General features: G+C 42.6%; 1 protein-coding gene across 1 annotated transcript in view; it reads left to right on the top strand.

Moving 5' to 3' along the window:
* The first annotated feature begins 1,053 nt into the window (after nt 1–1,053).
* The window catches only part of LOC122791800 (low-density lipoprotein receptor-related protein 2-like), a 1,119,352-nt gene continuing 1,102,480 nt past the window's right edge, over nt 1,054–17,925 (top strand). The window contains exons 1-2 of the mRNA XM_044059752.1: nt 1,054–1,252; nt 1,556–1,669. Of these exons, the coding sequence (XP_043915687.1) occupies nt 1,159–1,252; nt 1,556–1,669 (208 nt within the window). The 5' untranslated portion in view covers nt 1,054–1,158. The remainder of the gene's footprint in view (nt 1,253–1,555; nt 1,670–17,925) is intronic.

The raw sequence follows: 17,925 nt of genomic DNA on the forward strand, positions 1-17,925 counted from the left end.
TTAGATAAGAAGCAGTACAGAAATAGTACATGTTAATGTCCAGTGAAGATCACACCTGTTTGCTCACTAATCCTTATTCAATGAAGACAGGCTTTAACTCAGAACTTAAGCTCCAAGTCTCTCTGTCTTTTTTCAGGGGTGCATAGATATATTCTTATTTGTTCCTAAAGGATGTTGATGACTTATTTAATAATAATACAGGAATGTCCCCCTGCTGGGACAGTTTCTCTTTTGACATACATTGCTATAACTTGTTCTGTCATGCTCAAAGAGTGAAAGCATTATATTATGTCAGACACTAATGCCCTAGTGTAGACCACATTTGGAAAATAGATCTTAATAAAAGCTGTTGTCAAGTTGAAAATCAGGACTACATTTTTTAATCTATTTTACTACTGATTCAAGATGTCACCAAAATGTGCAACAGTACCTCTCATTATATCATACCTCTCAACCTCTTAGCCCAAGAAATCTGGACAAAGCATTACATAATGAGGGGACAAAGGCCCAAAAATAGGTACATATTTTAAATATTGCACTTATAAACTTAGAAAGTAGCTAGAATAACAGGGTTTGTTTTAAAATGCATTTTCTAAAGGATATGAAGTCTGAAACGCAAGTGTGTAGTCATCATTTAGTGATTTCATTCCTCAGATCATCCCAGTAATTTGCCAGAAAACCACATATTTTATGAGGAACAGACCAAACTTTTGAAGCAAAAATCTGGACATTCTGCGAAAATGTATATAGTTGAAAGGTATGCTGGGCAAGATATGGAACAATTGCTAGCTACTTTAAAAAAGCTCTGCTGAATTCATATGATTCTAAACTTACAGATATTTGACAAAAATTTTGGCAATAAAAGTATGAAAACCCTATGTGCAACAGCTAATTTTAAGACTCAACAGATACCTTATAATAATATGATAGTTGAGAAGTATGGAGTAAGATCTGATTGGTTACTGCAACCTCACCTCCCAATTTTGTGATCGTTACTCCTTTAGTCCACAGGTGAAAAGGCTCCACCTACCGATAGTATATAAGGCAGCTGCCCATCATTAATGGGCGAGTCTGAGCTTAAGAAGCTCAGATATTTAGTGTGTTTTTTTTTCTTTAAAGTTTATTATTTTGTTTTTCCTTTTTGGATTGACCCTCAGGATGAGGTTTCGTTTGCTGGGTTGTTCCACTCTTTGGCCGTTTCTAGTCGTAACGCTGCTATATCTTTTTAAGGGGTCTCAACCGCTGAATACAGGTGGGCAAGTTATAAATGTTGGGTCTGACTAGTAACAAAGCTGTTGGGGATCGCGGAATAAAATGTTCGATAGTCAACTGTGGCTTTCTGATTCATTTAATTTTGTATTGTAGTCTTTTTTTGGGGGGGGGGGGGTATAACCTCCAATAAAGTGGAGTAGACTTTGCCTGTTTATAACGGGTTTCGTAAGCCAGACGTTATAGGTATCGGTTTACCATGTTTTGTTTCTCCTTTCTTTCCATCTTGCTTAACTTTATCGGACGCAGTATTTTCAGATTGTAACTTATCTCTTCTACCCTGTAGCAGAGAACAAGTGTGATGCTGTGCAGCTGGCTCCTTGTGGGGAGACTTGCGTTCCCTTTTGGTGGCTTTGTGATGGAGTGCTGGATTGTCCCGCTGGAGCTGATGAGCAGTGTGGTAAGTCTGGCAACAGTTAACTAGTTAAGTCCACAGACTGCGCTCATAACGCAATTTGTCTTGGATAGGCTCTTAAGTTTGCGTTGTACAAACAGTATGCTCCCATTTATTTAGGGAATGCACCCCGGTACTTTGTTCTGGCAGTCTTTTTTTTTTTTTTTTTCTCCATTCAACTTTAATTATCACGTTAGGGCTTTAGAAGTTTTAAGTAGTATTTGCTGAATATTGGTATTCGCAGATGTGTTTTTAATTTAAATGCAAGTGTAAATGCGCTCTGTTATAGGATTGCCACCTTTTCAAATGCCCAAAGTGGGGACATTTTTTGTAGAAACAGATTTTGCAGGGCAAAACATACCCAGGGCAAGTAGGAAGGGCAGAGCTTCACCTTTTTTGCCAGAATAAAAGCTTATTCTTCTCTCATTTGAGTTGCTTACTGTGTTTCTTATAACATTTAGGTGTTTTAGATACAAAATAATTGTTTAATGCATCTATTAATGAAAACAAAATATTTTTGTCCTAAAAATCTCAGGACGTTTGCCATTTTTTTCAATTTTTTTTGCAGGGCACAACTGCCCAAAGAGGGACTGTCCCTTGTAAAGTGTGACAGGTGGTAACCCTAGCTCTGTAGCACTTCCATATGCCTTTTTACCTTTCTAAATGTTTGAAACTGGATGTGGCACAGGTGTTTACTTTTCTTTCCAGTGGTGTAAGGAAGGACTGGAGAATCTTCCTGCTTTGTGTGGGTGTTTGATTTTTAATGGACTGCAGTGGTCCCTCTCATTACTAAGAACTCGGGTAGCTTTGAGCAGGAGCGGCCTTAGGTCAACTGGTGCCCTAGGCAAAAGGGCTCCACGGCACCCCCCACACCACCCCCCATCCTGGTCTACCTGCATCAAATACTGGAAAAGCTCCCCTGATAGGGTGGCTGCCGTAGGGAGCCACCAAGTTGGCCTATGTCTAAGGCCGGCTATGGCTTTGAGGCCTGTTAATCGTTTGCATGAAGGGAAATGTGGGAGATGTTTTATGTAACTTTGCTTGTTGCTTCACTTCTGAAGTGTCAACATTACCCCATATATGTTCCATTTAGAGTAATTTTATTAGTAATGTGCCTATTGCTGAATGTGCCACATCTTATTTATCAACCAATTGGGGATAGTCAGGGGCAAACCAATAAATCGGGAACAATCAGCGACTCTCCAAAATATTCTTGCTGTTAAGAGATATTGACATGTGAATATACACTTCTGAAATAAGTGTACCACTAACTACTGGCAAATAGTTTGTCAAGTTTTAGGGGAGATTGAAGGGCAGAGCTAAAACCTGAATTGGGGATGTCCCTGAAAATCAAGGACAGTTGAGGCAACTGGTGCATGGTGTTTATCTTGCTGGAGGAATCAGAAATAGATGTATGGGTCAGTATATCCTTTCACTGTGTGGTTACAATTTAAAATGGTTTGTTAGTGCCTAACAGATCACTTGCTAATTCCTGACAGGGCAGATGCTATAATGACTGAATACACATTGCAGTTTTAACTTTGGGTAACTTGCCGATTTTGTTAATGCAGCAGTTGTATTTAAGAAATGTTTTTAAGATGTACTAAACTTGAGTCAGCATCACCCAGGTGTGGATCTCAAAGTAGAAATTTACTTTGGATTTATTTAACTGGTCTAGTTTGCAATTGCCTGGCAAATTATTTGTTTTGGAAGCATTTCAGCTGTAAACATTCCTACATTTTCCTGATCAAAAAAATTGACCAGCCCAATGGCACCTATGTAATTCCCGGAGGAAGCAGGAGCTGACTTCAGTCCACTTCTGTAAAATAGCATCGGATATTGTTAATCCTTGTTTATTCCTTACACATGGGTATCTGTTCAGAGCTCTGAACTGAGCCGACCATTTTCCAAGCTTGCGTCTGCTTCAAACTCAAGCTAAACTCTTACCCACAATCCCCTTCTCCCTGTTACCTCAGATTTCGTTTGCCGCGTTGCCATCTGGTCATGTCACTGTACTTCTCGAGCAAAGTACAGTCAATTGTTTAATTGCTTTACAAATTACTTTTGTCAGAAAAGTTCATATTTTGTTTCTTACCCTATTGCATCTATCATTCATAATTTCAGGCTTTTCTGGCTTTTCATTACTATACTGTGAGGTATTCTCTTTACCATCGTTGGTAATCTTGTTTTCCTTTTCTCTCTTGCATCTTGGGGTACTCTCTTGTACCATTGTTGGTACTTTTCTATTAATTTAATATGGCAGATAAAAAAGGTAGTCTGGGGTTTAATCAGTGTTCTGATTGCTGCCTACTTCTGATGCACATTTTTTCTGTTTATTGTTTGGGAGCTTCCCATTTATCTGTTTTACCACCCTGTACTATTTGTAAGAACTTTTCTAATATAACATTGGAAAGGAAAAACAAGCTGATACTGAGGGGACTTCTAAAATCTCCCTTTTCAGAGGCTATTTCTGGGTCTGAGGTCTCAACCCCTCCTAGAGCCCATAGGAAAATGGATGTACCTACTAAGGCTAAATCTTTGCCTTCATCCCCGGCTGAGGACTCCACCAACCAAAACCTAAAAAGGCTAAAGCTTCAGCTCCAGACCTCTTGTCAGACCCAGTGCTTTTGGTGCCTAGACTTTTGGCACCGAGGCCTTTGACTCCATTAGTGATTTCAGCTCCATCTTCTCCTGCAGCCTTCTATATATTGGCACAGAGGGGCTCCTCTGTTCAGACAATTAGCATTGTATCAGTATCGGCACCGACCGTTCAGTCAGCGCAGACCTTGACTGCGTCAGCTCAGATTTTTCTCTGAACGGACACCTTTATTGTTGGCTCCAGTTTTGTCTGTTCCAGCTTCGGCACCGATCCCTGTCTGTTCCAGCTTTGGCACTGACAACCACTTTGGCACCAATCCCTGTGTCGGTGCAGAAAATTATCTCTGCACCGATGACTTCGGTGCAGACAATAGTAATCCAGTCTCTTGGCACTGTCAGTGGTGTGATCAGATGAGATGGGCAGTCTTGCCTCTTCTGTGGACAGGCCTGTTTCACCATCTGTCTCCGTGAGGTCCACTAGAAGCCTTTCTGAACATGTGTTGTCTTGTGGACCAGGTACTCTTGGCCAGAGGTATCCCACCCCTTGGGAACTATCCTTCCTTGGGAGAGGTATCCCACCCCTCAGGAACTATCCTTCCTTGGGAGGTGATCACCCATCCCCAAAGACCCATTCTTATTCTCCTCCATTGCCTTTGAAGTCCATGGATATAGCATTATGGATCTCGCTAAGGAACCGCAGTTGCCTTCATGGTAGGATAGTTTTGCTACAACCCAGGATGTCAGCTGTGACACGCATAGCTTACTGCTCTGCAGCCATCCGGGGACTCGGTCTGCAGGCTGAGCCACTTGAGGGAGGGGTGACCCCTGTCCTAGACATACACTCCTCTCCATCAGTTAGAAGGCTGGTCCACTCAAAGAAGGCTTTTGCTGCTGGCGATACCGGACTGTACCTCCACCCTCCTGGTACAGTGGTTCCACAAGTCGCATCTAGCAGACACTGGGTGTAAGGGTCACATGACATACTCCCCCAGGAATCCCCTTTTCCGTTGTCTTTAGCTTCTCCTGCTGAGGAGGTCCACCAGAAAAGTTTGTGCAAGAGGAAGCACATGGACTCCACAGAGGAGTCCCTCACCGAAGATGCAGATTTCAATGAGGGGAAGGATCACCTCTGTCACCTTCTGAGGTATCCTTTGGTGATATCCTTGAAATCCTGAAACAGGTGTGACTGGCAGTCCTCTAATCAGACCTCCTGAGGAATCTGTGTTCCTGCAGGCCTTTCGTGCCTGGCCCCCTACCTCCTGAGTTTACTCCACCTGCTGATTAACTTGTCCAGCTCATCGTGCAGTGTGCTTGGAAGGCTCCTGATACCATTGAAGCTATTCCCCGGAGGCCTGATAAGATCTTGTTCCCCTCCTGCTTCAGATCCCCATTGGTCCAAAGGTCTTCCTGTGGATGCTTTGGTGGCTGCAACAAAGGATCTGGCAGAAGAGTCAGACTGTCCATCCACCTAAGGGTCCTGGGCCCTTGACAGGATAGGAAAGCGCACCTTTGCTTTGGTGACCTTTGCTATCAGGTCCCTGAATTATATGGCACATTTTAACAGGCTTCAGTGGGATCTGGTTTCTGAGCTCTCAAACTTTGGCTGGTGCAGTGTCTAAGGTCCATGACAGTGTGGTCTCTCAGCTGGCCACCATTGAATCTATATCTGACTCCTCTATGTGACTGATCTCATGCATCTGAAGGAGCAGCGGTGTTCAGCTGCAGTCTTGAGATGAACATGCCTGGATGCACTTGTGCAACTTCGTGGAACCCTTAAGTCTTTTCTTAATGCCCCCATTGAGGCCTCCTCGTTGTTTGGGCCTAAAGTTAAAAGCACACTGGCCAGATGTGAACAGGATGGTAAGACCCTTTCTGCTGTAGGTATCTGTTCTTCCCCGTCAACGTGCTTTCTCCCGAAACTAAAGGGTGGGAAGATATGGTTCAAGAAATTTTGGGATCCTTTCAATGACACATGGGCAGAGTTCTCCCCTAGAGGCAGAGGGGGGAAACTCACAGGGAAGACTCTCCTTTCGGGGCAGGGGGGGTCCATGTAACCAGGGTTCCAGGGATTCTTTCCCTGGTCAATCCTACCAGCGCTCCTGAAGAGCGGCCCAACTCCTTTCCTCTGGAGGTGGTTGGGGGATGTTTCTCCTTGTACCCTTCTGCCTGGCTAACCACCACAGATTCTTGGGTACAAAGGATTATAACCAGAGGTTGTCATATCCTCTTCGATTTTTGTCACATCCCTTCAAAAAATCTTCCTGACATTCCACACAGTCAAAGGGAAGAAGCAGCACTAGATAGAAAAGCTGCTAAGAAAGAGTCATCCAAATAGTCTCTCCAGACCAGATAGGATCCGGATTCTACTAGAGACTATTTTTGGTGCCAAAGAAAACCGGGGACTGGAGACCAATTTTGGATCTATGTATTGAACAAGTTTGAGTGTCCAAAAATTCCAGATGGTCACTAGTCTATCCTCACACTTTTGGAAAAAGACTGTGGATGTGCTCTATAGATCTTCAAGATGTGTACCACCACATAAAAGTGGGCAGGCCATCAAGAAGATTCTGCACTTCCGTGCGAGAGCCATTCACTACCAGTTCAGAGTACTGCCCTTCGGACTCTGTACAGCCCCAGAGTGTTCACAAAGTGCATGGCAGTTGTCATAGCTCACTTGCGACTTCAAGCACTCCAGGTGTTTCCATACCTAGACTACCGGCTCACTTCTGCCCCCACCAGACATCTACTGGAAGAAGCCCATTTCTGCCCCCACCAGACATCTACTGGAAGAAGCCCTGGCATACTCTCCTTGCTGCTCAAAGGCTAGGCATAACCGTAAACTGGCAAAAATCCAATCTCACCTCATCTCAGTTGACAGAATTCATAGGGGTTATCTTGGGCACAACTGCAGAGCTGCTATACCAGAGCACAAAATTCCAAGGATAAAGCAACAACTAATTCCAATTCTTTCAAAGGAAAAATCCACAGCTCACTCTGTTCTACAACTGTTGGGTTCCATGGCAGCCTCCCTAGCCATTGTTCCCTGGCCAGGTTTCACGTGAGGCTTCTACAATGGCTACTGCTCACCCAATGGTATCCTTTTCAGCATCCTCTTTCAGCCATGATTCTAGTAACCCACATGTGCAAGCAGGATTTAAATTGGTGGATGACACACTCACAATGGTCTTGCCCCTTCTCCCCCCACAAACCCAAGGCCAGTGACCACGGATGCCTCCCTGATGGTGTGGGGGGGCTATGTCAGGGGCAGACTGTCTAAGGCACTTGGTCCCAACTGGAGGCCCATCTGCATATAAATGTTCTAGAGCTGAGGGAGGTGCTTCTGGCATTGCAAGAATTCCACCCCCTGCTGCAGTCTGGGACAATTGCAATTTAGACAGCATGGCAGTGGTCTGGTACATCAACAAGCAAGGTGGAACCAAATCTTACCCCCTTTGTCAAGGGGCCATGAGGATATGGCAATGGGCGATGGCTACCAACTGTTTTTTTCTAGCAACGCACATTCCTGGGAGTTCCAATGTGATAGCAGACAGACTCAGCAGGTGCATTCTTCAACCTCACGAGTGGTCCCCGAATCCCTTGATAGCAGCAGAGATCTTCCACCGCTGGGGCAGTCCTTGCTGTGACCTCTTTGCATCCCCAACCAACTACAAATGCAGCAACTACTTTGCCCTGATTTCCCCCTCTGGTGACAGTCACCCAGGGATGCTCTAGTCCACGATTGGCCCTCTGGTTTTCTCTACGCATTTCCACCCTTACCCTCATTCCCCAATTTCTAAAGAAAGCCAGTCTGTTGAAGAGCAAGGTGGATCCTTATAGCACCATATTGGCCTCTACAGATTTGGTTCCCTTTCCTTTGGCCTCGCCTACTAGATCAAGCAAGGGTTCTCCATCCAACCCCAGAGTTGATCTCACACCCACAGAACCTGATTCAACCCAACTTGAACAGCCTGAAGCTCACTGCTTGGCTACTCCAGTTCCCTGGATTGCCAGGCAGAAAGATCTTTCTTTACCAGTACATGATACTCACTGCTGCTCAAGTCTTCCACTAGAGTTACTTATCTGAACAAGTGGAAGAGATTTACCTGTTGGCTGAAAGATAAACAAGTAGACCCCTTTTATACTAGACTATCTGGCCAACCTGTTTCAATCTGGTCTATCGGCCTCTACCATAGAGTTCATTTGGCTGCAATTTCTAATTTTCATGAGGGTGTCCAAGATTCCTCATGTCCTATAAATTGTGCAAGACCTTCATAAAAGGGGTGAATTCTCTGAAGCCACCTTTTAAGAGAACCTGTTCAACCATGGGATTTATCATTAGTTCTACAAGCTCTGACAATGGCACCTTTCAAACCAGCCTCTTGCGACCTCAAGTATTTGTCATGGAAAACCTAGTTTTTGGTCATTATTACTTCTGCCAGACATATTTCTGAACTTCAAGCTTTATGCATCAAGGGTCCATATTTAATTTTCATGGAGATAGTGTCTCTGAGAACTAATCTGTCATTTCTGCCTAAAGTGATCTCTGAAATGTCCATTAATCAAGCCATTGCATTGCTTGTTTTCTTTCCCAATCATTCAGAGGAGAGTATTGCCTACATATACACAGGCAAATCAATTTTTACTTAAACAGGACTAAACCCTTTTGTAAATCTGACCAGTTATTTTTGGCCTTTTCTGGACCTAGATTAGGATATGCTGTTAAGGTCACATTAGCTATATGGTTGGACTGTGACCTTTATACACAACGTAATATCTCGTCTACTACCATGAAAGCTCATTCAATAAGGTCGGTGGCAACTTCTGCTGCCTTCCATGCTAGAGCTTCTTTACATGACATCTGTGCAGCTGCAACTTGGGCTATGCCTTATACCTTCATCAGTCATTACAAATTGGATGTGGCCTCCAGGGAAAGAGCATAATTTGGTTCTGTGGTGCTCAGGAATGTCATTCCATGAGAGCTTCCCAGGAATAGAGGTAGCTGGGGACTCAGTTAATCCTAGTTCATTCCTTATGCATGGGACAATCGGATAAAGTTGTCTTACCATAACGTTCCATCTGTATTGTTGATCTCGTTCGGTCATTGTGACACTCCCTCCTGTGGCTACTAGCAGATCTCACAATCTGGTTCTCTTAGGTTATTTGACCAGAGGTAGCCTAAACCTTTGACTTGCCAACCCAATCTGAGGTAATGGGGAGAGGGGGATTGTGGGTAAGAGTTTAGCTCGAGAGTTTGAAGCTGACTCGAGCTTGGAAAATGGCTGGCTCTGTTCCGAGCTCTGAACAGATACCCACGTGTAATGACTGAACGAGGATCAACAATAGCAATAGAACGTTATGGTAATACATTACTTTATACTATTTTAGCTGCACATATGTACACCTGACAAACTTGGAGCCATGCCTTAGTGTCTCATCCTCCACCCCTGCAAGGCTTGTTTGGAGCTAACTCCAAAGTTAAGTGTGCAGACAGTTCCCAAAGTACAGCAACCATTTCAAATTGTTTTGACAATTCATCACTTGATAACTACATCATACCTCAACTGTCCAGATTTTTTTGCCACGTATCTTTGGACTGTTCCTCAAATTTTTTGCCAAATCACGTCACTAAATGACGTAAATTTGAGTTTCAGACTTGAAATCCTACAGAAACTCAACACAAACCCTGCTACTCCAGCAACTTTCTGAGTTTATAAAAGTAATACTTAAAATCTGTCCCTTTGTCCCACTATTTCATCAGGTTTTGTCCAGATTTCTTGTACTAAGAGGTTGAGAGGTATAAACCATCTTAAATGAAACTTACATCTCAGAACAGTTATTTCCCCATGAAGTGATTCCCATACTGCTACTTTTAAAAATCATAACTTTCCACTATGTGGAAATCATGAAAGGCTAAAGTTTTTATATTCTAAAATTTGTTTCATTTGGTATGAATTTCCTATTTTGAGCTTTTAAGCACTACTATACTATTCTTTCAGCTGCTCCCGTTGGGGGTCACCACAGATCAACTGTTTCCTTTTCTTCCTGTCCTCTGCATCTTGCTCTCACCCCAACCACCTCTGCATGTCCTCTCACCACATCATAAACCTTAGGCCTTCCTCTTTTCCTGTTACCTGGCAGCTTCATCCTTGGTATCTTTTTCCCAATATATTCTGCATCCCTCCTCAGCACATGTCCAAACCAATGTAATTTTGCCTCTCTGGCTTTATCTCCTGCCTGTACTATCTTCACCTCTCCCACACTCACCATTACTCTGAACTGTTGATTCCAAGTATTTAAACTCCTCCACCTTCACCACTTCTACTCCCTGCATCCTCACAATTCCTCTATCCTCCCTCTCATTCACACACATATATTCTGTCTTGGTCCTGATGACCATCATTCCTCTTCTCTCTAGAGCATATCTCCACCTCTTCAGGGTCTCCTCCACCTGTTCCATACTCACTACAGATCATAATGTCATCCGCAAACATAATCCACGGGGACTTCTGTCTGATCTTGTCTGTCAAACTGTCCACCATTGCAAATAAGAAAGGACTCAGAGCTGATCCTTGATGTAATCCCACATTAAACGCATTTGTCACTCCCACTGCAGACCTCACTGCTGTCAACACTACCCTCGTACATATCCTGTACCACTACTTCTGATACTCCAGACTTCCTCGTACAATACCACAACTCCTCTAGGCACCCTGTCATATGCTTTCTCTAAATCCACAGACACAATGCAACTCCTCCTGATCTTCTCTGTACTTCAACACTCAGAGCAAACATCGCATCTGTAGTCCTCTTTCCTGGCATGAAACCATTATGCTGATCACTAATCACCTCCCTTCTTAACCTAGCTTCCCCTACTTCCCCATAATTTCATGCTGTGACTGATCAGTTTAATCCCTCTAGTTACTACAGCTCTGCACATCACCCTTTATTCTTAAAAATCTGTACCAAAACACTTTCTCCATTCCTCAGGCATCCTCTCATTTTCCCAAGATTTCATTAAACATCCTCTCACTTTCCAAGATTTCATTAAACAATCTAGTTAAAAACTCCACTGCCATTTCACCTTAAATACCTCCATGCTTCCACAGGTATGTCATCAGGACCAACATGCACTACTATACTATACAGATCCAAAATGTTTTTGTGCTGACTGGCCTTTAACTTTGTGTACAGGTCCCAGCTGAAAAAACATTGCAAAATGGGGCAACTGACTTAAGTGCACACATGCTTGCAGGGATCACTGTTTTTCCATGGTTCCAGTGTTCAGAGCTTGTAGGAACTAGTAAAATTGGGGCTTACTGGGATACTTTTTGGGACATGAGCTCCAACTGGTATGTTAAACCAGGAAGTCTGAATTTCTCCCTGGTCACAACAATTGTTTTACCCAAACCACTTTATAAATTGTTTGGTCCAAGTTCGACTTCCATTTGCTTTAAGATTTGCAGAGCATATCCGAAAGATGCTCATGTTTAGAAAAGCTTTCATTAAACAGCATAAATGGGGATTGAAGTGCATTGTGTTGCTGTCTTATCTGCTTTGTCTTTGCATTGATCCTCCAGGGTTTTTGGGTTCACTCTCTAAACGTGATCAATGGCTCTTTGGAAATTCAGTTAAATGGGTATATGTCTAGAAATTCTTGTGGGCCTCAAGGATCCTTAACACCAAGACATTAACTTGACAGTTATCTCCTGTAGGTTAGCCTTTCAACTAAAATATTTTAATGCATTTCATTTTTCTGTAATGTGCTACTTTCCCCTGTGTACCTGCTTCTAATTATATATCTTCCCCTTGATAATGCACATTTCCCATCTAATCTACGTATTTATGCCACCTGTTTAATGGTGCACCTTTTCATAATGCCTAAAATTGAGCTGCAGTTCTATGCTCCTAGTTCTCAAACTTAGTTCAAGCAATAAGTACTATCATACAATTTTTAAGCTTCAAAACCTGTTTTCAGGGCATATGGTGAATCTGAATTATCAGGAAAGTGATGCATAAAGGTGGGAAGCATACATTTTTAAATACTGCTTTCTTTGTCTGGTGTAGGAGGTATACCAATAACTGACCTTAAATCTCAAGCACAAAATACTATGTGGATTTAACATGTTTGGTGTGAACTCCTGTCATTCAGCAGGTTGCAACAGTAAAGGCAAGCTTTAAGGTCTTTGGTCAATCTGCTGTTTCATTGAATGTCTTGAGAGGTTAGCCAGTCATACTTCATGTATTTACTTGGTTGTGATGGCTAATGGGATATGTTACGGAGTGGTAATGCATTTACAAATTTCCTAGTTTTAAATATATTCACATTTTGTAAGCATGGTAGTTTTACCATTGTGGGGTGTTATATTTGCTTTAGTTGTGACTGTAGAATCTGCATGTTATCACAGAAAACTGATGAGACATTTGTCTGAGTGTGCACTTGAGTTGATCTAGCTACTGGCTTATGGTGGTCCAGGTTTTGATAAGTGTAACATTTGGCCATTTGTTTAAAACATAGTACTTCATAAATAAGTGATTTGTGTTTAGACTAGATGGGGTGGCTAAATCTTACAACTTCTGAAATCTGTGGCAGCCATACCATACTGAATAGTCCTCTGGAGGAAGTGCTTAATTTTTTCAGTTCTGGGGATTGGATGAGAAGTGGGCTTGGGTGGTACTTCACCATTTTGCCCAGTGCAGCTCTTCCTTCTGGGAGAGGAGGATATGAACTAGTACTGAGGTTTTGGTAATTTTAGAACTGTCCATTTCTGGTAAGGGGAAGAGGTTAATTGTGCCCTGGGAGTGCATCTCTTTGGAAGAACATTTCCAACTTTAAGGCATTGTATATACTGACAGCTTGTTTTTGTGTGAAGGTATACAGTCTTTTGACAGCCAAGAGTGCTATAGGTGGTATGCTCTAGTTCATGGCACAGCAGCTTTTCATATTTTACCATGTTTAGTTTATATTCTAGTGGATTTTGCCATCAGACTCCAGTACAGAGCTGACCCGGCATTAAAAATCTGCCACTTACAAATGCATAAGAGGGGAATTTCAGTTTACAGTTTGTAAGTGTCATAGCATCCCCTTGGTTTTGGCTTTTCTATGTGGAGTAATGGTGAAATGAAACAATATTTTCTGGCACAATATTAATGTGGTTGATTTTACTTCTAGGAAGTATAGTATGGAAACGTATCTGTAATTGCAGTTAGGTTGTTTTGAATTGAAGTCAAAGGCCCTGAAAATTTGGTTTTCCAAGCAATAAAAGCAGTCTTTGGTATGCAAATATGAAATTGCTCCTTTGCCTATCTGGGGGTCAGTGTAGGGAGAAAAATCCATTCCCACTTGTTTCTATGGGGGGATAGGTTGAAATGTTTTGGAGTTGAAATTAAGTTTAGTATTGCTGTAACGGGGGGAGCAGCACCTAGAAGTTGATTTGACTTGTATTTTGGACTTGGCATATCCAGCGGCTTGGTATTGACAGAAGACATTTTAGCTTAGCCATAGGTTTAGTCCTGGCAGCTTGAGTGGTTTTGTAATCTATTTTATAGCTGGTGTTACCAAAATATTTCATTTGCATTATCAAGTTTATTCACTTGATATTGTGGCTGGTCTGTGCAGAGGGTGTTTTTACTACTGTAGGCTGTCCAGCATGTAGCCATTAAGTGGCCAGGTAACTCTACATAGTATGGTTTTATACATCTATAAATATTGGTACCGTAGCTGGTGGGGTTCTAGCCCATTCTATAGTAGTGCCAGTACTTCCCTGGATGAAAGCTGTAGTGAAACTAGTCTCTGGGAACTGTGGTTTGAACTTTAAAAGTCAGCTTTGGTAAGGGCCACTGGAAAATATTGGTTCCCAGAGTGTTGAAGGGCATTTGGTACTAAGCACTGCCAGAGGATGGCTGATGGAAGTCTGTATATCCTACTCTGTATGTTTAAAACTTATACCCAGGGCAGTGATGCATATTCCCTATGTGCTCCCGAGTCCTGGTTGTAGTTGAATTTAGTGAATCCTTAGACACTTCTGGTATCCTGTTGGCCACAACTGTGACTAGACCATTCTAGTAATTGCTCAGATTTTGGTGTTAATTGGTATGGGTCTAACCAAAAAGGGGCAACTTGTATGTTCTCTTCACTGAGACAAGGTATGGGAGAGGTCTTGGTAAGCAGCAAGTTGGATAAATATTGAAGTGGTGTATTAGCTGAAAAATTGCTTTCAATAAACAGTTTATGCTCTGTCTTGGAGGAGCTCCTTGAGACATTAAGCCTGCAGTTGCCAAAAAGACCAGAACTTGGCTTTACATCCCACTCCAGTTAAGGTCTTGGGTACATTTCATATATTCTTGGTCAGAAATAATTTAGCTAGGTGTGGAGGCTTGGTCTAGGGAGAAAGCTGGTAGCTGTTTGAGGATGCCTTGGTAAGGAATAACCAACAATGATGCACTTTTTTTGCATGCTTGGTCTAGGGAGAAAGCTGGTAGCTGTTTGAGGATGCCTTGGTAAGGAATAACCAACAATGATGCACTTTTTTTGCATGGAGCCAACCATGAAGGCAAAAGCATGTGACAGAAGTGGGGGGGACCTACTTGGGGCATGCACTGTTGAATTGGTCAAGTGACCAGCTGTTCAGTACCTGCAAGCTGGAAACCACTAAAGCGGGTGGAAGGTACCTCCTTCCAAGGAAGCACCTATTTCAAGGATAGAAGGTGGTAGGCAGAATGGGTTTGAGACACCCCTGGTGGAAGGCATCAGACTCCTTTTAAATGGGGAGCTTGGGAGGTTCATCAGGACATTGCCAGTGTAAACATTTGGGCTGTATTAAGACTTGGAGGCATCCAGTGTCTGGTTCTCAGCTGGGGGTTGTTCAGGGCATTCGTCCCAATGTGTGAAAGAAGGTTAGAGGGAAAATAAGACAGTTGGCAGTACCAAAGAACTAATGACAAGCACTGAGGCAGTGCACAATGTTTCACTGCAGCACATGTGGGCATAAAGCGCACCAAGACTTCTGCAGAATTATCTGCCAGGTATTGCAAAGAATGGTAAGGCAAGTCCTGTGAGCAGTGCCAAACACTTAAAAACAAGCAAAACTGCTTTGTCTGCTAAACCATTTGATTATAGCAATGGACATTGACCAGAGTACCTCATTTTCTACAGGTAAATCTGATTGTGCAATGACAGAAAAATGGCTGCTTTTCATTAAAGCAGAGCATGGCAAATAGCAGTCTGCTATCTAGAGAACCTAGCGTTATCGGTCCTGGCCACTTTTCTGGGAGTAGAGGATTAAAGCATCTAAAATGTACCACCTAACCTTCACAGCTGTCTGGAGAATGGACTTTACTCTCCTGAACATGGTCTAAGGTACCTATTCCATATCTTGCACACATGGAGGTGCCAAAGGAAAGTTTACCCATTGAACGTTTTATGGTAGAGTGAAGGGGACCTCTGGATTTAGTTGGGGTGGAGGGTATGATTCTCCATGGAGTTTGGAGTATTTAATAAACTGAGCTTACTTGGTTCAGGGGGGTGGCTCAACAGTAGCAAAAACTAGTATAACAGGACAGTATTTTGTTGGGCAGTAGGAGGTGGTGCTTCATGCTATGCAGAGCATGCTGCTGCCTACAGACATTTTGGTAATGTTCTTTCAGTGTTGTAAAGGTGAGGAACGGTCTACATTCTGCTTGTAAAATGTGCCATAATCTGTTAATTATCTCACTGTCGTGGGAAGCCATGGTAGGTGGCATTTACAGTGAGTTGCAGAAGGAGCCAGTGGGATCTGGTAGACATATTTGGGATCAGTGTAAGACCAATGTGGATGAATGTCTTGTCCTTGCAAATCTTTCCAGGCTCAGGAAAAAACAGCAGTAAGCAAGAAATTGGGAATGCTTAATGAGCCAGGGTGTTTGCATCTAGTAGAATATGATGCAAACAGTCCCTGGCAGCCTACCAAACAAGCCCTATGTAGAGTGCTGAAAGTTAGGCAAACAGGGAGGAACTGCAGGCCACATAAATTGGGTAATCCCAAGTCTTGTAGTTCCTGTACTCTTGACAGTAATGCTGGTGTCAAAAATCAGTGTGGGGATTGTATAGCATTAAACATTGAAATACTTGCCATATGTTTAAGACAGATGAAAATTTAGGGCTGCTGAGTGTGTGTGTGGGGGGGCAGCATGTTTCCTGCTGTTAACTTGCCAAAGGGTTACTAGCAATTACACTTCTACCCTGCAGGGAGAGGTCAGGGTTTTGTAACTTCATTTGGGTTGAGTTTACTAAAATGGCCTTTGGGATGAATACCCCACTAACATTCAAGAGATGGTAGATGACATACAAGGAGTAGGTAATATCCTGGGGGACTGTCTTTTATCTATGGTCATCTTGAGGATAAGATTTGCTCATATGCCAGGGAGGTGTGGAGTAGGATGCAGAGCAGGGCTGACTAAGGCAAAGTGAATAATGCAGCGGTATCTTGGAAGTCTTGTACCAGTTTCTTGGTAGTTTTAGGCCAAGCACAGCACATTGTTCTAGTCAGAAGGATACTAGATTTCCCAGCTGTAGTAAATTGCCATTCCCTTTACAACAAAGTGGAAGGCTGTGCAAGTGAATGCAGAAGCGGCATAAGTGTATTTTAAGAATTTCAGAGCTGACCAGAGATGGGGGGTCATTGGTATGAAATTGTGAAATGGCTGTTGCATTCTGTGGTTTCCCAAATATGGAAAACTGGTTGCATCTCTTTTGTGGGAACTATATTTTAAGTAGGGTAGAGCACTGATCTTGCTTTCCAGTTCAACCAGGGAGACTACAAAAGGAGGCAACTAGTGCTAGTGACACCAGAATGTTACAAGCATGCAAACACTTCAGTGTATTGAGTGCTTTCATCAGATGCCGTATCCAACTTCAGCAGAACATTGTTCATTCTATTTAAATTTGTTTGTGTTAAGTATATCGAAACAAATTCTAGCTTAATGTAACTTTGAGAATACAAGTGGAGACCAGTAACCATCTGGGGTTAAGTGATTGTGTGCAGGTGTAATTGAAGTTTACTTTATTTCAACAAGTCTGCATGGACTTTTTTCAAAAATGAATTTTAAATTCTCCACAAAGTATGCTTACTCTACAATTTGATTTTAAAATCAGATTTGCTCAAGCTTACCAAACTTTCCTACATAAAATGTAGGACTGCTTTGACATGTTACTATAACTACACCCATAGTGCCATGTGTATTGTCATAGGTTGATAGGAAAGTACTAAGTTAGATGCCTTTGTGGGCCATTTTAAGCCTAGCACAATTTCCTTTTTTGTGCTCGATAACCCATGCCATTTGGTTGAAGGTTGGCCTTACTCATCCTGTGGTCTATATATTACCCTTAATGAGTAACTAGAATTATCATAGATTTGAGGGACCCACGCATGGGGGATAAAGCATTAGGAGCTGCATCTGTCCATTAGCAGTACAGGGAGCTGTCTTTGGGTAAATTGTTTCCCATCCATATATCCAGGTTTTGCTTTAATGTGGACAGGGATTAGCTTGGTTTTGTTTGAAGAATCTGTTCAACAGCAGCAGTAGTATGCTGTGAGATGTACCTGCCTCTCCAAACTGTTTTGATGTTTCAGAAGATGTTTAGATCACTGGACAGTGTATTTCTGACATTTGACTTGTGCAGTAAGTCC

The sequence above is a fragment of the Protopterus annectens genome, chromosome 17.part0 (assembly GCF_019279795.1).
Source record: "Protopterus annectens isolate FY-2018-M chromosome 17.part0, PAN1.0, whole genome shotgun sequence".
Lineage (NCBI taxonomy): Eukaryota > Metazoa > Chordata > Ceratodontiformes > Protopteridae > Protopterus > Protopterus annectens.